Source organism: Lipophrys pholis, assembly GCF_963383615.2.
Source record: "Lipophrys pholis genome assembly, chromosome: 3".
In the NCBI taxonomy this organism is placed as follows: domain Eukaryota; kingdom Metazoa; phylum Chordata; class Actinopteri; order Blenniiformes; family Blenniidae; genus Lipophrys; species Lipophrys pholis.
In genome coordinates, this window is record NC_137627.1 from 14,395,928 (window position 1) to 14,417,805 (window position 21,878).

At 41.8% G+C, this 21,878-nt stretch overlaps 2 protein-coding genes across 9 annotated transcripts; one reads left to right on the plus strand and one right to left on the minus strand.

The window, feature by feature from the left end:
• The first annotated feature begins 592 nt into the window (after positions 1-592).
• Positions 593-16,486, plus strand: itpkcb (inositol-trisphosphate 3-kinase Cb). Of its 2 annotated transcripts, none has more exons than XM_080460316.1 (8): positions 593-1,025; positions 3,119-4,404; positions 12,063-12,162; positions 12,320-12,533; positions 12,943-13,147; positions 13,637-13,738; positions 14,632-14,703; positions 14,835-16,486. In XM_080460316.1, exons 2-8 carry the CDS (start codon positions 3,313-3,315, stop codon positions 15,042-15,044), a joined length of 1,995 nt encoding a protein of 664 aa, XP_080316442.1. In that variant the 5' UTR covers positions 593-1,025; positions 3,119-3,312; the 3' UTR covers positions 15,045-16,486. The 2 variants fall into 2 exon arrangements, with proteins under 2 accessions (XP_080316442.1, XP_080316443.1); XM_080460317.1 differs by lacking the exon at positions 593-1,025 and adding an exon at positions 2,906-3,043.
• actmap (actin maturation protease) lies at positions 14,469-21,877 on the minus strand. Of its 7 annotated transcripts, none has more exons than XM_080460319.1 (8): positions 21,724-21,855; positions 21,365-21,564; positions 18,779-18,847; positions 18,495-18,619; positions 18,279-18,408; positions 18,076-18,146; positions 16,694-17,074; positions 14,469-14,713 (listed from the first exon to the last, which is right to left on the minus strand). In XM_080460319.1, exons 2-7 carry the CDS (start codon positions 21,535-21,537, stop codon positions 16,737-16,739), a joined length of 906 nt encoding a protein of 301 aa, XP_080316445.1. In that variant the 5' UTR covers positions 21,538-21,564; positions 21,724-21,855; the 3' UTR covers positions 14,469-14,713; positions 16,694-16,736. The 7 variants fall into 7 exon arrangements, with proteins under 7 accessions (XP_080316445.1, XP_080316449.1, XP_080316450.1 ...); XM_080460323.1 differs by having other exon boundaries at positions 14,579-14,713; positions 21,643-21,861; XM_080460324.1 differs by having other exon boundaries at positions 14,579-14,713; positions 21,772-21,855.
• Between the last annotated feature and the right edge of the window lies 1 nt (position 21,878).

Consider the following 21,878-nt stretch of genomic DNA (forward strand, 5'->3'; position numbering starts at 1 on the left):
GGAAAGCCTCACGTGCCAAAATGAGTAAAAGCTGTAATGTCTTTATTCATAAATATCAGAAAATTGCAAATATTTACGTCGTGTTACAGTCGTGTTTATTTGTACTGTTTGTTGAGCAAAATCAAAAAGAGATTTAATTTAAAAAAAACTGAATTGTTGATAAAACATTGAAAAGGATGAGAGATGCTGCTTTCAAATACAGTTAGAAAACTAAACACTCAGGAATCACCGCATGTTTAGTTTCAGTGACAGAAAATTAAATTGTGCAGCAGTTGTTCTTCCAGTTATTCATCAAGTAGTATTGGTGCAAAATTGGGGGAAAATGTGTTTGAAGAAAGTTTTGTTTCTTTATTGGAAGGTAGAAACATTGTACAAATGCAACCTGAAAATAAGTTAAAATGCATTAGCGTTGAAAAAGTTCTTGTTTTGACAGTAATTTCTACACTCCACATCTAAAGACTATTTTGTCAAGAGTAATATATATATAATCATTAAAAAAAAATTAAAATTTGTTCCTCAGCTATAAATGTGACATTCCGGGGACCGGTTAACGCAGCACGGTAACCAGCCAGGTTATCTGCACGCTGTCAGTCTCTCTGTCAGTCTTTTTGTTTGTTTGTCAGTCACGTTTTTAGGCACGGCGAAGATTGTAATTTTGCAAATTAGTCATCAGCTAATTCTTTTGCCTGTATTTGTCCCACGTCTCCTCTATCCATAGTCACATTATCATTAGTTTAATTAGCGCGCCGTTGCCGTCAGGTTGGTTCATTAGTGTGACTTCTTGTCAGTTGAAGCAACTCAGTCTGAAACGTTGGTAGAGAAACATAGCTGCCCCTGTCCCTGTTTTGTTCCTCTTTTTCTCTCTCTTTGCTGTAACCACAGGGTGAAGTTACTCTTCACACAGCAGCAGCAGTTCACACAGCACGCACTTTGTCTGTTCAAAACCAGAAACCTTCCACATGATCTCTGCTCCGGCTCTTTAACAGCTGCTGCTGCTTCTCGAACACCGGAGCTGGATCCGTCCGGTGAGTCTCATCAAAACTTCATGTTTCTTTCATTTTAAAACGGGCTGTGAGTTTATTGTAGCCAAACGCACGTCGTGACAGTCACAGATTACCACTTACCGGTACAATTCGGCTCAAATGTCGTATGTTTGGGCACTTCAAAGTCTTCAGTGTATATATATTAGTATATAAATGAGGATATTACTTTGTGATTTTACGTGTGATGATAAACATATTTTAGCAGTTTGTTAAAACGAAACATTTTAATTTCCACCCTATTCTTAATTTTCGAGACTAAACATGTAGCTGAATAAAAATCTAATGTGAAAATGCTTGTTAGGTGTGTTTTCCAAACTCGGTTTGTATGCATTTCTGCTCAAATGAATGACAAGTGAATGTCTCAGGAGGATGTAATTGCTGTTTATGTTCCTCATATTTTTAGTGTTTCTATAACTTGTATTGCTTTCGAATCATCAGCTTCCCTTCCAGTGTTTGTCACTGTTGAAGGGTATACATGCACTTTAGGTCAGCATGGCAGAGGTTTCTGGCCAAAGTGAGTCAGTTAGTGCAATTATTCATGATTTTGATTGCACAATAATTCTCTGCAACATGTGTTGTTCAATATGAGTTGTTCTTTCCACTGTTGGCCTTCCTGTCTCATTTCCTTCTCTGAATACATTCCTTCTGACACTAGAATGACAGTCATTCTGCAGGTCACAGTCCATGATAAAAGTGAATGACATGCCTCAATCTTTTATATCCCATGGATACTGCTAGGATGCCATTAAGTTGGTCTTGGAATGAAAAAAAGTGTCCATTTATATGTTGTTGTATGTCTTATCAATGTGTACTTCTATTGAGGTCTTTGTGGTAGTTTTACATTAATTTCTGGTCATTTGTTTTATTGTAGTCGTGTTCAATGTGTCTGTGGTAAAGCTTTGCATTGCCTAATAGCATAGTTTGCAGTCCCCACTGTCTTTCTTTTAAGACTTTTTGTGTCTTAGCTCTTGTTATTGTCTTTACACTCTTTTTGTTTTGCGTCTTTGGGTTAGCTTTGCACTATATTATATTGTCTGTTTGTCACTCGTTTTATCTGTATGGCTCAGTGATTCTGTCCTGCATGCAAGCTTTGGTTTATTTTCTTTGAACCCAGGTTAGTGAATTTGAATTGACAATAGTGAATAGATAATTGTGAAGGAATTTCAGCATAGCAAAGTCAGTTGCTCCCCATTGTCTGAAAGGTAAAAATTAGATTAATCTCAAAACGGACAATGTGAAGGAATGCAAGATATCGTTATAATGTATTTTAAAGTAACAGAACTTGACAGTGGCTGATAAAAGCCATACAGTTGTAATTCTAGTAGTTTTTAGGGAATTAACCATTAAACAAAATGCTAATAAATGTTTTCATTGTAGATTATTTCTATCATTTCAAAATACATATACTATACTTTTGTTTGTAAAGAAGTATTTTGCCTCTTTGAAAACAGTTTAAGGATTTTGTTTGTATTCTGTTATCTACTTTAGAGAGTACCCCTCTGGGATTATTAAAGACTTTTTCTGTTCTACTAGATCAATCATTAAATCCACTTCCGAAAAGTTAGTCACGACTTGAAGACCAACAGTAGTAATAGTGTAGAATATTAGCTGAAATGATAAATATTTCTTAACTGAGTGGTTTTACAAGCTAATTTGTAGAGACATCCAGATCCACCTGGAGTTTTACAGAGGATTGTTGTCCAGACACAGGGGGGCAGCATTAAGCTGGCTCTTACTGTCCATTGTAAAACCTTTAGTTTTAATGTGCAGCCGATTATTGTTGGCCCAGTTATAAATTGACGTGCATGTACCACAATGCATCTGGTTTGACTTTGATCAAACAGTTTTGGGCTTGTAGCCACACTGCAGGAGATAAGTAGATGTAAAAGACATTGATTCACAGATGAATGGTCACCCTTCAACCAAACCATACAATGACTGCATTTGCCTTTTTTTTAATGCTGTAATGATTATATAATTACGCTGATTAATAGTTTGATGTAAGGCTCTTTTTTCTTACAGTATGCTATTGTTCACAGTTTAGGTGTATATTAACCATCTGCTTCTTTTCACAGAAATGAAAACCTCGGGGGTGGAGGAAAGAAAAGAGATGGAGGAATTTAAGATTCCCCAGTGTTGATACATGGATTCGGTGACTAATATCTCACAGCAGACTGTGGGAGTTGAGGAGTTTCGCCTTTCTTTCTTTAATTGATAAACCACAAATTTGAGGTGTGTCTGGGTCACTGTTACTACTACGGAATACAGGATGGGCCAAACCAGCTCGGATCCCTCGCACAGCAGCACCGCCGCCCCGGACAGACAGAGAGCCAAGCGGAACGCGGTGCATCGACTCCGGATTCGCAGACACAGGAGCGTTGAAGAATCACGCTGCGACCACATAAAGAAGAATCCGATGAAAAAGAAGGTGCTGTCGTGTCTCGGAAGAAGAAAGCGAGATTCCAGCCACGGCGAGGTGGAATTAGGTCGCGGAAACGCAGCTGGAGATCCAGCAGCGCGGAGCGACCATAGAGTGGGAAAGTTGCCGAGGGACGAGGTCGCGTTGGCGGCTGGGAAACGCGGCGCAGGCCCGGCGAGTTTTGAGACACCGTCCGGCCTTGATGTGAACAATACCGAGAGTCTACAACACGCCGTGAACCAAGAAGCAGCGGGCGGCTCGTCCGATGCGTCAGGCTCGGAGGCGCGGACTGGTGAAGTCAGCGGTGCGGGCTGCGAGGAGCCGAAACCCGGGCGGGAGGACAATGCCTCGGACCCCCCGACGAGGGCCATGGAAGATCAGCCACTGGGGGGAAACAACCAGGGTCACGTTGTGTCTGCGGCGAGAGCATTGACCGGCCCGAGTTCAGCCTCGTTGCTTGCCTCGAAGTTGGAAACTGAGCAGACATTGTGTCGTTTGGACCCTGGTGGACCGTCAAAAGGAGACAACCAGTCCGAGTCTATGATGACAAAAACCGGCTCCGGTGCCGCCGCTGCTCAAAGCATCCGTGTTCCGGTCAAGAAACACTGCGGTTTCCCGGGAACTATACCGAAACTCATCATCACAAGAGACCCCAGCCCGACCCTCCCTCAGACTACCCCGCCCTTGTTGACCCTTCGACCGGACCTCAGCCCCGGGTCGTGTCTGGACCTCCACCCCGAGGACGAGTCTCCCTGCTCGGACAGCGGGTGCGGAGGATCCCCGGCTCTGATGCGCTCCCCGAGAAAGCTGTCCAACTCGTCCTCCCTCGGCCTGTCCTCCGCCTCGTCCTTCGAGGAGTCCGAGGACGACTTCACATCCAGCGACCTGGAGTCCAGCTTGTCCCCGGCTCCGTCCCTCAACAGCCCGGACGATGGGACAGCGGTGAGTGACTTAAATAGCGACGGTTGAAGTGGCTTCTGATTTTCCTCCTTAAAATGTCTATTTATTCTAGGTATGTATCGATCCATAACATTTTAACTGCCATCCTATAACCAGCAATGGAGATATCCTGCATCACGTGCTTGTAATTTGATCCCAGCCTCATCAGTTGAACATTCAGAGAATAATCATCACAATAATTCTTTATTCAATTCATCTGTCAATATCAAAGCTGGTAGTTGCACTATGTTTTCAAACAAACACAAAAATACCTGAAAGTCATAAACTGGTCTAACTGCTTTTCATACAGAAAATAAATCCAAACATTCTGCGATTGTTCGAATACCACGCTGACATGCTGTGCATTCCTCCCCCTGAACAAACCATACAATCAGCTGAAAAATGATTGCACGGATAATGGAGATAACCAAGTACACCTAAAATTCCAACGCACACTGCATTCAGACCAGGAGCAGGAGAGCACTCCAGTGGAGCATGAAGACGTACTGTTGGACTTTATCGTATAAAGTTGACACTTTTCCACCAATGAAGGCAGCTAATGTTTGAATTTCAGTTTCATGTTTAAATTTGTACACATATTGATATTTTAAGGCACCGAATTTCCAAAAATAGGGGTTTTGAAGAACCAGTGGGGAAAAAAAAAAAGAAAGGTTGTTTTTCCACACAGTCAGGAGTTTCTGATCAAGTTTGTGCTACATGTGATTCCGATTCATGATTTTGCACTTGACAAAATCCCAGACGTCGTTTAAAACAAGTATGCAGTCATGACGCCTTTTTATTAGGACATTTTTCAAAAGACACAAGAAGTGTCTGTGCCATGGGCAGCCATGCCTCGTCATCACATGGCCTTGATGAGCTGACTCAAAGGACCATTTAAACACTGCTCAACCACATTTTGTTTTCATTTGTCATTCAAATCATTTGCTGGCTCAAACTACTGTAAATAAACTCTCTCGATGTTATCAAAGTGACGTAGATGTTGTAAAATTCTGGAGACTTGACGTCTGCCTCCGCTTTAGAGCTGCGACCTAGTTTAAACCTCCCCAGCATGAAACGGTGACGTCTCCCCCACCTGTGTCAAGAAGCTTCAATCCACTGTTGACGAGACATGCCCGGAATGTTTTAGAAACAGGATGTCTCTATTAGAGAGGGCTTTCAAGTAGCTCTCTTCTTAGCAGTGTGTAAATCCTGATAGTTGAAAGTTTTATTTTTTTTTTCTCTCGGTGCTCATGTTACTGGTCAGTACTGAGGAAACCTGGCAAATGTTGTAATCGTATAGTTTTCACTGGTCAAGGTCTTCTGTTTTTCTTTTTTTAATGCGTTCGTGTGACATGACTCTGAAAAACGGGAAAGTTTTGATATCCTGATTGCACTTTGGACTTTCTACAATGTGAATTCACATTATTCATGGCTTTAGCTCCTTATCGCATTGTGTCACCAATCACTGTAAAACCGTGACGGGCTGTAATCAACGTCTGAATGGTTTATTGCTGTTCCTCCTCACCAGGTGTATGCATAAAGGTGGGAGCTCATGTTTGCACAAACATCAAAACAAAGTTGGTGATATGAAATTGGTTACGTTGGGTTTGCAGTGCATTGAAACGAAAACATGGAACATTTTTTTGAGCAGCGAACTTCCAACTTGATGTGGAAATTGGCAAAGTAATCCCATTTGATAGAAGTTTAATTGGCCGGTCTCCGCAGTCGAGGAATAAATATTCCAGCCGCATTACAATACAGTAAAAGGCACCCACTCAGAGTTAAAGTAAACTGCAGTTGGAACGTAATCTAGATTCATCATTTATGTATTATAATGTGTTTATGTACATATTGTAGTACCTCTGCTGATTTGTGACGTTGCCATTTGACCTTTATACGCTCCTTTGTTGTTCTTGTGATGTAATGTTGGACTCTTGCCGATGCTTGCCTAACTCCAACAATTCATTGATCTGTTCCGTCAATCTGTTCTTTGCCTGTTGCATTACTTTTTACGTGTATGTTCTTGAGTCAGTTGTGAGGATCTCACAATCATGCGAACATTTACATGTTCCAAATATCGCTCCACTGCTGGATACAGTGATGATCTCTTGGATCAGCAGCTCAGTGTAATTTCCTGGCTTTTATACGGACAGTGAGGAAATGAGCAACACTGGGAGTTGCGCATGAGTTCTTGTAACAAACATTATGACGTGTCCTGTGGTGTTTGATAAGAGCCGGTCTTAATGGGCACATTTTGTCCGCTAGCAGTTGAGTAAGTGCTTTGTCTTTTGTTGTAATTAGTGAGTCAAGGGCGTGTTCCTTTTTTTTTTTTTTTTATGTATTTTTTTTTTTTTTGTAAAAGGCCACGCTGCCGGCTCCCAGCCAAACCCAGGTTGTTGTGTTTTTTTTTTTTTTATAAGTTAAACCCTCGCTGATGTGAGCACAAAGTTGTTCGCGCACACACCTCTCTCTGCGATGCCGCCTTGCATTGAGAGTTCACAGCGTGTCATGGAAAATTGAGCTGAAGGCTGAGTCGGTTGCTAGGCAACCGGTTTACCATATATGGGACTTCTTTTTTTTTTTTCTCTCTCTCTCTCTCTCTAGTCAACTTTGTCTCTTTGTCAATGTCAACTCTGGTAAAGATGTTTGAGTGCTATAATTCACATGGGTGTCAGCACAACCTCACAGATGTGTCACAATATAATTTAGTTTAATCTGTATGAGACATGTTTTCTGCCCCACATTTGGACACGCTCAAACACTTGACATTTTCCTGTGAGACATGCATGGTGGAACAGCAAAAAATAGGAAAATAAAGTTAAATGGAGAAAAGCTCCAACACAGAGGAAAAACATGCACTGAAACGTTGAACACGTAGCCTGCATGTGACAATTATTCTCATGTACGCATGCTTATTCACTCATGAGCAACAATTGCAGACTTGTCTCCCTTCCTACGCGTCACTCCCACAATGCTTACACACAAACTTCATGACGGGGATAAAGAGGCTTGACGCAGGCTTTGACGATATAAAATAAAAACTTATTAAGTAATACTTGCCTGTCTGATCCAGATTCCCAGTACAGATAACGTGTCTTGAATTCAGGGTAAAGTAAAACAAAGTAAATGACAATAATTTAGTAAAATTTATCTTTTTTTTTTTTTTTTTTTTTTTTTTGAAGACATTATCACTTCTGCAATATTCACATTGAGTGGTGAAACTCATTCTATTGGCTTTGATAAACTTGGCAAAACTCTCATTTAACCAGTGAGTTGGAAAATACAGTATTACCCTATTCCACTACTTGTGACGTGTAGCTAATGTCGAGGTTAAATGAGGTTTCATAGATCCATTCAGAAAACTAATGAACCTTCAAACAGTCAAATCTTCTTGGCTAAGAATTTTCAAAGCACAAGATGAGAACACAGTTTATTAAAACAGCAGAAATTGGGTCAATACAAGTGTCGCAATCATAGGTGACCTTAATGAAAGGCCTCAAATGTTAAATTTACAATATTAAGAGAGACTGATACCAAAGGGGACTGAAACAACAAATTCCTGTCATTGTGTTGAGTAAGGATAGCCGTCATTAACCGATTGACTTAGTTTATCTATCAAATATGAGCAATAAAACTATATTTGTTTAATGAATGACTGTTGGTGTTCGATTCAGTAGATTATCTTTCCTGGAGTTTAACATGTCGTTTCAAGCAACTTCATTCTCTACCACTTCAGAAGTCCCAACACAGCTGAGTTGTGTCAAGTCTTGACTCAAGGGAAAGGGATGTGGTCTACATGAACTCGTTTAAAAAAAACAAAAAAGAGCTCCAGAAGCACTTGAAACACCGTCCGTGTAGGCACATGTTGTCACTGCAGTTGTCTGACAGGTTCTGCCTTGTCTACACACACACACACCTCTGCAGGTTGTGTAGTGCGAAAGAACCTAATGTGCAGAGAAAAGGAGAACACTGGGAGGGAACTATTGTCCCTATTCGCATGCTGCCATGTCGGTCATGTATCTGACAGAACGGCTTCGCATATGGATCAGGATATGTCCTGTGGGGATGTCAGTTTGTGTGTGTGTGTGTGTGTGTGTGTGTGTGTGTGTGTGTGTGATATCATGTAGATGTTCCTGCCTCTTGGGGGGGGGGGGGGGTGATGAAAGTGGTTTTGAAAGGGGACGTGTTGAAGCAGGCAGTCGTTGAAGACAAAAATGCCAGCTTTATGTTAATAGTTAGATTCTCTATATGGCAAGCGATGTATTGGGAAAGTGTCATGAAAAGAGAGGAGTGGCGAAATGGTAAACCTTGAGAAATTGAGATGACAACAAAGCTGTGGAGACAGAGGAGGTCAGAGTGAGAGCCTCTAACAGAGCAGAGGAAGATTATTTACGAGGCAACCCAAGCGTCAGTTCACAGGGAGGGTTTACAAGGCAGCCTGGAGCTTAATACCTCCAGTAAGACGGAGCTTTAGCTCCGTGCTAACGACAGAGTCTCTCTCAGAGGGCGGTAGATGACCGTGAAGGATCTCGAGCTGACCGTGAGGCACACATCCGTGGTTGTGCCTCACTGGGAAGACCCTGGTCTGATGGTACAGAGTGTTTTGACCTGGCTGCGTTCTCGCTTCGTCTCTGGGGCGGTGTGCGCCTGTGTTGGCGCCTGCCTCCTCCTGCACTACTGCTCCGTCTGTCAGGTAAGACATGGATCATGGCTGGTTTATTAAGAGAGAGCCAGGATTAGGATTGGAAGTCGGCAATCGACTGCTTGCCATAGTTGTTCTTCAGAACAATAATGATAGGGTGGAAATGAACATAAAACGGATAGCATTTGAGTTTTGTTTTGTTAGTTTGTGCACTTAGCCCTGTTGACTCCTGATGGATTGACACGGTTAAGAAGCAAGCTTATGGACAGGATCAACACTTTATGCAATCAGTACATTTCCTGGAATTTACTTGTATTTTCTTGTGGTTTATTCTCGGTTTCCCTTTAAGTAAAGCAAAAACCGATCACTAAACTACAAATGAACAGCACTGTAAATGAAACCCATAATATAACCTACATAATGGCCATTTGCTTTTATCCAAAACAAAATAATTGTCTTTCTAATTTATTGGAGAGTTGTTGCATTGGACATTTTTTTCAAGGTTTACTTGAATTATTATTTGTTGTCAAGTGCATGAAAAGGCTTACCGTATTCTTGTGCTGAGCGGATGAAAGAGCATGAGAAGACGTGCTACAAAGACCCATTGTTGTGGCCTTAGTATGACCATTGTCGTCATGTGAACTGCAGAAAGACCCTTACAGGGAAGTGTTTGCTGCCCCATGACAAGTATTGGCGACATTCCTGGGATTCCACCGCCAAGATCCAGGGGAGAAGGACTGTATCGGTGCTCTGACATGAACAAAGAAAACTGGTAGAGGCAAGCAGGGTGTGAAAAACTGGAAAGGGGCTGAGAACCGAATGGAAAAAATGCATCATCATCAATGGTACATTGCTTTGCTTTTTAAAGCCTGTTTCTCATTCTTCAAAGAATAATCTAGTAAAGCTCTGAGGTGTATATTAACTGGTTATCTAAAGCAGAAATGTGATATGTTGAGGTTTTACTGTGTGGGGGTGAAATCTGACCTCGATGTTGAAAGTGTGTTTGGGACGTAGTCGGAGGATGAGATAGCAACTCTTCTTTACTTCAAACGGAAGTGAAGAAGCTTTCAAACGCAATTTGCTGTGACCCTCAAAAGTTACTCGGCATCTCGTGTCTAGTCGGGTCGATTAGTTAAATGTGTTTTGCTGTGCTGGTAACATTGAGGCGATGCATCGGACTCCACAGAGAAGATGTAAAGCAATTGGAGAGCCTGATGTGGACACGAGAAGTGAAAGATGAGAGGCTGGAGCTGTGTGGGTGTCGGCTTCACCTTCTCACCACTCAGCCCCCCCCCCATGATTTTCATCCTCCAGAGGCCCTTTTCACATGAGGACAGATGCTGCGAATAATAAAGGAACCAGGGCGAAAAATTTGTGTTTAGTACGTATTTAATGCTACTTTATCTGGGTACTCTATAGTTATAGTATGTTGTTCCAGGGGGCTGGAAATGTCAAGCTTCGACAGTTTTAAACTGATTGTATGCAAATATGCATTCTCGCAAACGCTACGCATTAGCATAACGCATTACTGCTGCTCATTTGCAGATAAGCTGCTTCTTTTGCCAAATGTGGACCATCTGTCTTAATTAGCCTTGCAGTCGTCCAAATGAGCTACATTCATTTTCCTTATGTTGCCAGTTTTGGCTCTCGCCCCGCACACTTAGTGGAACACAGTTTCTCTTTCATCATTCCTTGGCACAGAAGTGGCCGAGGTTATGTCGGGGTTAATCTGTTGATGCAACCGAATGCTCAGTTCACGGTCCTCTAGTATTTACTCATTATTCTCTCCCCTCTTACTGAAAACCCAGACACTGACCAGCTGTCAGCCTGAAAGCAGCCGAGAACAGTTTCTCCCCACTGAGGTGACAGAGGATTGGAGACTCAGTGAAAGGAGATTGCTCTGTCGTCAGTATACACCTGCCAAGTTATTTCTGGTAATCTTAATTAGAAAACAAGTATTGCACGAGTTAGATCATCATTGCACTTTACGTCTAATATTTATGATCCTAACAGGCCTCCTGAAGTTCATAGGGGTCACAGGAGTATAATATGTTTTGGTATAAAGTAACAATGTATTGTCCCTTGAAATTCTTTAAAACTGCAAGGTTCTTGTTCTGTTTCGGAACAACATGGATGTTTCTGGTCCAAAAGCAACAATTGGTTGGAAAACTAATTCTTCTTTGGCATTTCACATTTGTTTCACTTGTTGTAAGAATTAGATAGGAAGAAAGACGCACAGAACCACTGTTTTATCTGTGTTTCCATATTAAGATTATTTCATTGTGACAGTTGCAACAGGGCACTGGAGGAAACATTAAGGCCAAATAGCGGCATTACAGTACAAAGAACGGCCATCTACAGAAGTAATTAAGTGATAAAGAGATTACTTTGTGATTCTAGATTCTTGTTCCTACTTTTCACAGCTCACGTTAACCCGTATTGCCTCGCACACCCTATTCTTCTCACATAATGGCACAAATTGAACAGCAAATTCAGCTTGAGTAAAATCCAACATGTGATAATGTTTCCTTTTCAGTAGTATAATGTAAACCATGCAAACATGGCCACCCAAAGCTGTCCATTTGTTTTGATTTCACACACCCACACACATACGTTCTAATCAACCAGTGTCATGTTCTTGCCACACCGCCTACGTCAATACCTCTGTCGCACACTGTCCTTGCCCTGGTGTTTCCCAACACACACACACACACAGTAACGGTAAGGTTGGTTTTTACGACACCACAGTGATGGCTTTGGTAAATGTTTCATGAATGGGCTTTGTCATGTACTGCGTGCACCTGGCCTTGGTTGAAGGGGAGGGCCTGTCCAATGTCTACTGATACGTGTGTATGTGCACACTACAGGGTGTGTTTTCCTTTAATTAATAATCTCTCTTTTTCATTCCTTTCTTTGGCCAGAGGGAAAAAACCCTTTTGCTGAGAAGATTCTGATTTGTCATTTGTTTCAACAACAACCCATTTTTTTATATATATGTGTGGGTTATTTTTCTTTCCAGAACAAGTCCTGGCAAAAGTTGAAGACCATGGTTCACTGCTCCCCTTTTGTCGTGTCTTTCAAGAAGCGTTACCCATGGGTGCAGTTAGCTGGTCATGCAGGTATGCAAAAAGGAACTTGTACAAAATGCACATTTGTATTTGGAATTATTTAGATCTGGCAGGAAAAGTGATAACATATCTTTCATATCTCACTTGAAGAAACCGTCAACACTTTGCCGGGCTGTTTATCAATTGTTTCTCTGCGTCTCTCTCCAAGGTAACTTCCAGGCCGGGGAGTTTGGACGCTTGTTGAAGCGATACTGCGAGTGTGAGCAGCAGTGTCTGCAGAAGCTGATGAAGGACACTCTGCGTCCCTACGTGCCCGGGTATTATGGCGTGGTACAGAGAAACGAGCAGGACTACAACTTGATGGACGACCTGCTGGCCGACTTTGACTCGCCCTCCATCATGGACTGTAAAATGGGCAGCAGGTAAAGATTTGCATTTGTGACATTTTCATGAGCGTACTGATTGGAGCTTATCACAGCTTATCTTTTGTTTTGACAAGATTAAATGAACCTTGAGAATAACCTTCAGACATATTTGATTTTCAATAAACTTTATTCCCAATTGTTTTGATGAGGACATAATATCAATAAGGTCACACCCTGTTTGTCTGTTTGTTTTGGGTGGGTGGGTGGGGGGGTTGTTAAGACAACTACAATCTATCCATCCATCCACCTTCTAAACCACTTTATCTACACAGACGAGTATAACATGCAACGTTGCATATTATGTCAGCTTGAAGCTGGAACAGTGTCACTATCAGGCAAGGGTGATCACTGGTGCACCATTGGGCATCCCAACTTAACATTTTGATGTTACAATTTAACTCTCCAGGACATATTTGGAGGAGGAGCTGATGAAAGCCAGAGAGCGTCCACGTTTGCGGAAGGACATGTATGAAAAAATGGTTGCTGTGGAACCCGGGGCCCCGACGGAGCAGGAGCGGGCCCAGCAGGGGGTCCTCAAACCGCGATACATGCAGTGGCGGGAGACGCTCAGCTCCACTGCCACTCTGGGATTCCGCATCGAGGGCATTAAGGTCAGAAGTCATCCTGGATATCCATCACGTTTGGTTTATGTGGCTCCAATCCTGAGTAGTACTCGGAATAAACAGTTCTCCGTGTTTTTACAAGACATAAACTAAGCAATGATAGTCAGTACTGCTTGGTATCCTAGTAGAAGCTCGACTGCAAACTCGAGTGGGAATAAAAGAAAATTAGGATTGTTTGTTCTTTCAAAGTGAAATTTGTGGCTGAAGGAGGAAGGTGAAGTCATGACTTCACTTTCCAGTCAAACAAGAATGAGCAGCCAAGATCTGGAAGTGTTATTTAGCCTTTAATCTGGAATGCACACAGCTGGAGTCTGTACTTGTACAACTTATTCAGTATATAAGCTGCAGCCGGAAGGATCCAGGAAGCTTTAAATTGGTTGCCGTGATGAGTTTTTGCCTTGATGTTGATTTAAGTATTGTTATACAGAGTGAGAAACTGAAAACACTCAAGGTAATGTTGTTTTCCCTCCCAAACAGAAAGCAGATGGAACCTGTAACACCAACTTTAAGAAGACAAAACACAGAGAGCAAGTAATGCAGGCCTTGAAGGACTTTGTGGATGGCAACACTCAGATTCTGGTATGTTAACAAGTCGCTGCTCAATGGTGCAAACGCAAGACTGCAACAAAGCCTATTCACGGAATTCAAAAAATTGCAAGAATCGTATCTGTTTTTACGACTTAGAGGAGACTCGTACTACTCGTACAGTCAATATGAAGCTACAACCAGCAAGTCAAGTTTTTGCTAAACTCGGCTACATGTAAACAGCAGTGTCCTGAAGCCCTCATTCAAATGAACAGACCAGATATTCTGAAGGTTTGTCCTCCAGGTGGGGGAGTGTATGAACTAAAGGGTGCTTCACCTTGCTGGGTTTTGATCCTGGGAAACCTTCAGATGCAAATCATAACATATCAGTGATGTATTCAGGTCAGAGACCATTTAGGGCTTGATCAGCTTTACTAAGAAGCTTTTTATCTGAGCCGAAATAAAAGGAGATACCAAGTCTACTTCTGTCTGACTGCAATGAATGTATCTGTCTGCATCTCTTCAGCTCACTAATGAAGAAGTTATCTTATGCCATGAGACACCGATCATTTCCTGGAGGCTCTCTTGGTTGCATATCAACTGATTCTGGCTCTGAATTCACTGAATGATCTGCTTTTGTTTTTTGTAGGTCATGGTTTGTAGATCTAAAATATGATGAAATAGGTTATGTAATATCTTAGATAAGAAAATTTTTTTTTTTTCCGTTTTCAACCCAGCCCATTCTTCAAATGTTCAGTCTTTAATAAGAGAAGTTATTTCTTCCGTATTGAGACCCATGTTTATTTTCCAAAACGTCAGCGGTATCAGATTGCTTGAGATTCCACTCCAAGCTTGCATGTAGGTCAGAAAGAAGAACAAAAGAGCATCTTTGTTGCGTTTTGGCAACTTACTGAAACGTTTTTATTTTTTATTTTTTTCTTCCCCAGAAGCTCTACCTGCAGCGACTCGAGGAGCTCCGGTCAGTCCTCGAGCAGTCGGTCTTCTTCAGGACACACGAGGTCAGTTTCTCTGAAATAGAAACAAACCTTTTGTTTGAGTTGTTGTATTGTTGTATCATTGCCATCAGCTTCTATTCTGAGTCACAGGCATGTTTTGGTATGTCAGTCTCACTGGTCTCACGTCGATACAGGTTGTGGGAAGCTCGCTCCTGTTCGTACACGACTCGTCGGGGAAGGCCAGAGTGTGGATGATCGATTTTGGAAAGACGGTCCCCCTCCCACCCACTCAGACACTGGACCACCGGACTCCGTGGGTGGAGGGCAACAGGGAGGACGGTTACTTGTGGGGACTGGACAACCTGATTGACATCCTCAGCAGTATGCTCCCACAGGCGCCTTGAGAGGATGAAGAGCCTCAAACGACTGCCACGTACAACTCGTGGATGTTCAAAGAGATGCAAGGGGGAGAAAAAAACTAGACCAACTGACACCAAGGAATGCGCAACAGTGACTTCTTCACTCCTCTTGCAACTGTGTGACAACAAGGAGGCACAACTGCAGGATTTTGATGACAAAGTGGGGAAAATGCCAAAGCTCTGAGAGTGTGCATGATGACATGGAAAACATTAATATAATGCACAGTTTTGACTATAGTGACTCAAGCTGGCTAATTCTCTGACAGTACAATTGATAGTCACTTTTTCCTTCAAACACAACATTGCCCACTGTTGTGTACAACAGCTCCCTCCATCGGTGAGAGGTGGACACAGCAGTTGTCTCACAGTCATGAACTCCACAGAGAACTTTTTTACATGGCCTTCAAGGACACTGGGAAGCGGGGAGTCTTATTTTTGTTATGGACCACTTTTAGGTATACGACGACACTAAAACACTGGTAAGACCACGTGTTGACTAACTCAGCGTGTACAGACTAATTTAAGATTTTTTTGGCCTTGTAACCTTTTTACTATCTATATTTTATGTGCCTCTCATTTTTAAGATGGTGGTGTTGGATCATTCCAGTGCAGTTGACTCCTGCTATTTAACTTCCAAAGAGTTCATCCCAAGTTTGAACTGATTTGTCAAACATTTAACTTTTGGTAGAAACTTGGCGTGTTAATTGTTTTTTGGGGTTTTTTTGTACGATAATGCAGTGAAAAATAGTTTCTTATTTTATGTGTACAGTAAGGAGCTTTGCAGCCATGTTTGTCTGGAATTTGTTGCACTATGGAGCCTCACAAAGCCATTGAACAAAACAAGAGGTGCCTCTGTGTCTTAAGCTGGGAAGCAGCGTTGAAATGCTGGGTTTACAATCTGTTATGACTCTGTTTGCTGTTGCTTTAGAAACTTTTACAGTGAATCATTTGTGTGATTGAAACTGGAATTATCAGATTTTTTTTTTTCCTGATCAGGCTGCTCGGGCTTCTGTAAGATTTCACATATGCATCCACTTAAACGTGATCTTGAAACTGGAAAACCTGACTTTTGATTGTTAATAATGACCTTATTTGGTGACACAAAATACATTTGAGTTCTTTTTATCATTTTGTATTTACCAGGTTTCTAAGCATATTTAGCATGTCATTCCTTGACTGGATTGATTAAATGACCTCAATCTGGTTTATGAAAATGAAGCAGCTTTTCAAACAGGATGCTGCTTTAGAAGCAATAAAACTTGAATCATAATTACATTTTGTTTTGAAAGAAGCAGATTTTACACAAGGCACCACAATGATCGGATCTAAACCGGTAATAAAAACCTTTTAATTTTCCAAGTCAGAAAATGTAATGTAAAATTGCATTTAGGATTTTGTCATGTCTCTGCAGACACCAGTCAGATGTGAAAAAAAAAAACCCAAACCAGCTTGTTATAAAGGCCTATGAACATCTTTTCAGCCATAAATGCAGGATTCTCAAGACTGAACCATAAAAATAGCTGCATATTTAACCTCCACTACCTTTGAGGGCTGATCAGACAGACGGCTGCTTACGATGTCCTCAGTATTGCATAATTTAGTTATTTGATGCAATACCCCTCAGATTACTCAACTGATGTTTCACAAACGGCGCCGTTCTTGGATTTGTAAGGTTCGTCACTCCTTGTGGGTTCTTGTGTGAAGCAGCACCGCCTGTCCAGCCAGCCCGGCCTCCAGCCCCCCCTGAGGAACCACATACTGGGTCCCGTCGCCGGCTCTCTGAGGGTCCATCGCCCTCAGCTGCTCGTTGCTCTGAGCGACGCTGTCCAAACTCCACAGCTGGTAACGCAGGCTTTTACCCTGCTTAGCCAGGACGTAAACCTCTCGGATGGCTGCAGCGCTGCTGACGGGACAGGACGAGCTGCCGTCGCCGGCGAGCCAGAGCCATGGCAAAGTGTGATCAGGCTGAGCGAGCTCGGCGTTCACACTACCCGGGTCCAAACCGAGGAGAACACCTGGACAAGTGGATGACAGGATGAACGAGTGCCAGGATTACAAGACAAACTCAATTTTAATAACCTTTGTTTCAGAGGGTCTGATTGGTTATCGCAGAAATAGTTGGGGAGGATTTGGGTTTGATTGACTTCAGTTCTGACCAAAGATTATTTCTTTTGCCAAAAGTTTGAATTCCTTTTGGACAAGAATGTCCCCAACTGGCATAGAAAGTGTTTAAAATGAACATTAAACTCACAGTATTAATGCACTTAAATATCTCAACAACACAGGTGGATCTCAGACAAAAGACAAGCCTTATTCTTACTATGAGTTCATCTCAGTTTATACCAGTAACATTGTGATTTTAGATTTACTACACAAACATGTAAAGCCTTTTGTTTTGTTGTTCGCTTAGAGGTTTGCAAAATCAAAAATATTGAAATGTCGATTATATATGATTCATATTTATTTAACTGGAATAATTATCACAATTAAAATAAAACCTTTACAGGTTATGAGCATTAAAAGAACAGACAAAACTGTTGACTTTTAAATGATTCAATTAACTTGTTATTCACACTTTTACAAAATGCAATAAATAAAAGCAGACCAGAATTTTAACAATACATGTCTGGAGGTGTAGCAGGGGGAGGCCACAAGTTTTGATGACTGGAGGAGTAGTTGCAAATTGTGATTCAAGTGTTCTTTTCTTTTTAATTGAAAAGTTAACATGTTTTATTGTAAAAAGGATGTCAACTGTACATGATCTGCCTATGTCTGAAGACAGGAAGGAGGTCTGAAGAGTCTTCACCGCCTCCTAAAGAGACTTAACGGAGTTAACATAGCAGCTGTAATAAAAGACGAGAAACGGATGAGAAAATCTGTATTTCTTTACGAGCCCGGAAGATAATTCTTTGATGCCAGATTAACTTAGTTACTGCTCTCCGCCTATGAATGAATGGGTGAATGTCTGGAGGAATTATGCTTTCATAGGAGGTCCTCTTTGAAGCTGATGTCTTACCTGAAGCAACTGCCCAGTGCGCCTTATAACCACCACGCTGGCACGGCTCCAGGTTGTGATCCATATCGTACCTGCACACGCTGTCAGGGAGCTTTCACTTGTAATCACAAGGCAAGTGTATGTGTTGCAGTATAAATCACAAGACAGATTATTTTGCTCAAGTAAATGGGTGCTTGTGGCAGGTTTGTTTGGATTCAGGATACGGGATGAGGACAGGCTGTCGACCCCACAGGTGTGCGATGATGGCTGTAGCATTATTACCACTCATACCTCCTGTGAGGAGTTCAGCCTTTATGTCACAGACCTCTTCTGCCAGCAGAGCCATGTTTTGGGCTAAAAAACAACAACATTGAAATGCATTGAGTGAACAGTTGAAAAATCCCCAATCCTAATCCACATGGTGTGCACAGTTTAGTTACCTGAAAACATTTCACCCTGTGCCGTGTATCCTCTGCTCAGAGCCGTCTGAACCAACGTCTCCATGTCAACAGTCATCGACGGCTGTCGAAGGTGAGCGGCCATCCACAAAGCCACCAGACCACACCTACACAAATAATCCTCAGACAGTCACACCCCGGGAAATGTGTCATCTGAACGACTAACCCAGAAGCATTCGCATCAACATAGTAGCACAAAAGCTTTCTTGTGTCACACATACAACATGCACAGTATCAGCTTTACTTTTGTTATATAACCAACTTACTGTGGGCCGTCCTGGATCAGAGAAGGCACGTATGTGTTCACCAGGATCCACTGCAGGTCCTTCCTAAAGCTGGAGCACAACAACATGGTTCTGAGCACACATTCAATGGAAGTGCTTCAAACACAGAGAAGACTTCTGTGGCAAACAAAACTATTCAGTTAGATTTGTTCAAAAAAAACAAACTAAACTGGTTGGGTTAACTTCTGTGTTAAAAGGCCAAAGCACCAATGTGTGATTATTTTTGTGTTAGGCTTGTGATGAATGTGTGACCAACCAAGTGTGTACCCGGCCTTTTGTTTTGTCTGTTACTGATTGAAGCAGGTTAAGAAAATCAGTATGAAAAGATGTATGGGAGGCTCCATAGAGTTACTCTTCATTTAGTTTGTTTAACTAACAGGGACAGGTCTGAAATTAAACAATCTATGAACCAACTGGTGGATGCCATTTCATTAGATAAGCCAGATTAAATGCTTGTTAAAACAAATATCTAATCAGCTAATCACACGGGAGAAACTCAATCTCTTCAGGAATGTGGACATGCTCATGCTGAAGATCAAAGCCAGCATGAGAAGGTGATTTGAGCAGCTTTGACCATGGCATTGCTGTTGGTGACAGAAGGGCTGCATGTTTTCAAAACTGTTCATCTATCGGAGGTTTCATACACGAGCATCTCTAGACTCAGCAGAGGATGGTCAGGAGAGACATCAAGTGAAGTGAAGTTTCTCTGGGCATAAATCCCCGTTGATGCCAGAGGTCTGAGGAGAATGGTCAAACTGGTCCAAGATGATAGAAAAGCAACAGCAACTCAAAATGGTTGAATCTTGGTTGTGATTGAGACTGATCTCTGCAACTGAAAACAAAGACAATTCTGATACTAAAAGACTCTTCAACCTGCAGCAATGCCAACATCATGTTTTGGCCAATGTGTGCATGTTGAATATACCATGTCGCTCGTGTAAATACCAGCGACATGGTATATTCAAATTCTTTAAATGATATATAATAGTGTATAATATTAAAGGAAACAAGCTGTGACATCTGACACAACTATCCACAGACATACTGAGCATGCAAATGCTTTGACTTCCATTTGATCACACCCACTGATATCAGACTGAACTGTGATTTCCTCATTTTATTTTTTTCATGCAAGGAGGAGAATTTAAAGGTGGTGGAGAGCGAACACACTGAGAACGCGTAAAAGCAGCAGTTCGAAGCAAACAGGTCTTTTTCACGAGCAGAACAAATCATAAGTGGGCCAGAAGCCACAATGGGTTTTCTTTTTTTTTTCATTTGCAATTTCAAAGAAGGCGTGTAAAGATCATCGTAACAATTTGATCCAATATTAATTATCAATGAGGGTTGGTGTCTGCGGGGATGCTTCTGTGTTTGTATGCTGCTGAAATGAGTAATTCCCTGTAAAGTACCAATTACGTGCTATTTTATTCTATTTTACTAAAAATTGTAAATTTGTATTTTGTAATATGTAAAGAATGAAAATAAACAAGCTACCCAAGCAAGACAGCATTTCACTTTTAACGAATAGTGGCTATGAACCATGTCCATACTGGCTGGTAGAATATACTGTATAAAAGAATAATTGCTGCTTTCTAGTTTACCTGTTGTGCTGCCATTTGCATCAAAAATCCCTGCAGTATCAATATTGAGGGATTCAGTTGCTACTGTCAGATATATATTTAACATATTTCATAAAATGGTTATATATCTTCCACACGGTGGAGCAGTGATTAGCACTCTCGCCACAGCGAGAATGTTTTTTTTAACCTTTTGGCTTTAGGCTCAGACTTTCTTGTATGAAGGGTAACAGGTATTCCCAAAGCCATTTCCCTTCTGAATTTGAACAGGGAATGAGGAGTCAAACCTAAGGAGGCAGGAACTTACATTATGCACTGAGGTTTTTTAACGACCTTGACATTAAAGCTGATAGGTGTCAGAGCAGAACTGTTTTTAGTGATTTTATTCTGATTCAGTTCTATTGATTGTTTGTCAACGTACTGTATTATCCCTCCCTTGGAATTTTAAATGTTTTATGTCATGTATGGTATATACATATATACGTATGTATGTATGTGCATTATTTAGATTTTTATACTTGCTGCAACACTAATTGCCCAACGGGGACACAAAGAAAAACTAAAGTGAACTGAACTGATTTCATGAGTACAAACACCAGCCAGGCCTTTCTGTGCAGAGTTTATACATTCTCCCAGTGTGTTTGTGGGTTTTCCCCCCTTAGTCCAAAAACATGTATGCAAAGTTAACTGGTGACTATAAAATGCTTCTCGGTGTAACTGTTTGTGTGTAGTTGTTGTTTTCTGTGTTTGCAGGGTGTATTTTGCCTCGCCTATAGAGCTGAGAGAGGCTCCAGTGCTCCCCTACCCTGAACAGGATAGAAGCTGGATAGATGGATGGATGGATGGATGGACGGATGCATGGATGGACATGTTATCTTTTCCTGAATGTACAACAAACTGCACAGAAACCTTGAGAGTTACTCTAGAGTCCAAACCAGCAGAGGAATGATCCAAATCAACAGTATTTGTCTCCCCTGACAGGATATCTCACCTGGTTTCCCTCTGGCTGAGCAGCAGAAGGGCTTCAGTGTGGTTTCCCTCCACAGGACTCCTGCTGCTGGATAAAGTCTGATACAACTTCTGCTTGGGTGCTAAGTCAGGAGGTGCAGGAGGGGGAGGAGGAGGAGGGATAGGAGGGGGTGACAGGGAGCAGTCCACTGGCATCCTCTCTGGACTCCGCCTGGCCTTGCCCTGATATAACAGGAAGCATCATCATTAGTGCTCCTGTGTAAAGGATCTGGTGCTCAGATGAATTCAGTCTGCACCCACCCGCCTTCTCTGACACTATCCGGCTTCTTTCAACTTAACAAATGGGTCTGTTAACTATAAACATGGTAAAGTTATCCGTACCCGATCCTTAACTGACGTTTTCTTTGAATTCGGAAAGTTGAAATTTACCCTTGGCACCGCTTCGCAAAGGAAATATTGCAATGTTGACAGTTCCACAACTCCCAAGCTAAGGAGCTACAGCTACCGATGCCCATATATGGTCGTATTTGCCGGCA

Coding starts and splice junctions, on each gene's coding strand:
- actmap (XM_080460319.1), bottom strand. CDS start 21,537: ATGCCAGTGGACTGCTCCCTGTCACCCCCTCCTATCCCTCCTCCTCCT. Junction 18,147..18,278: donor CGACAGCCTGTCCTCATCCC/GTATCCTGAATC, acceptor CAGCGTGTGCAG/GTACGATATGGATCACAACC. Junction 17,075..18,075: donor GCACTGGGCAGTTGCTTCAG/GTAAGACATCAG, acceptor CCACTTGTCCAG/GTGTTCTCCTCGGTTTGGAC.
- itpkcb (XM_080460316.1), top strand. CDS start 3,313: ATGGGCCAAACCAGCTCGGATCCCTCGCACAGCAGCACCGCCGCCCCG. Junction 13,148..13,636: donor TCCGCATCGAGGGCATTAAG/GTCAGAAGTCAT, acceptor CCTCCCAAACAG/AAAGCAGATGGAACCTGTAA. Junction 14,704..14,834: donor TCTTCTTCAGGACACACGAG/GTCAGTTTCTCT, acceptor ACGTCGATACAG/GTTGTGGGAAGCTCGCTCCT.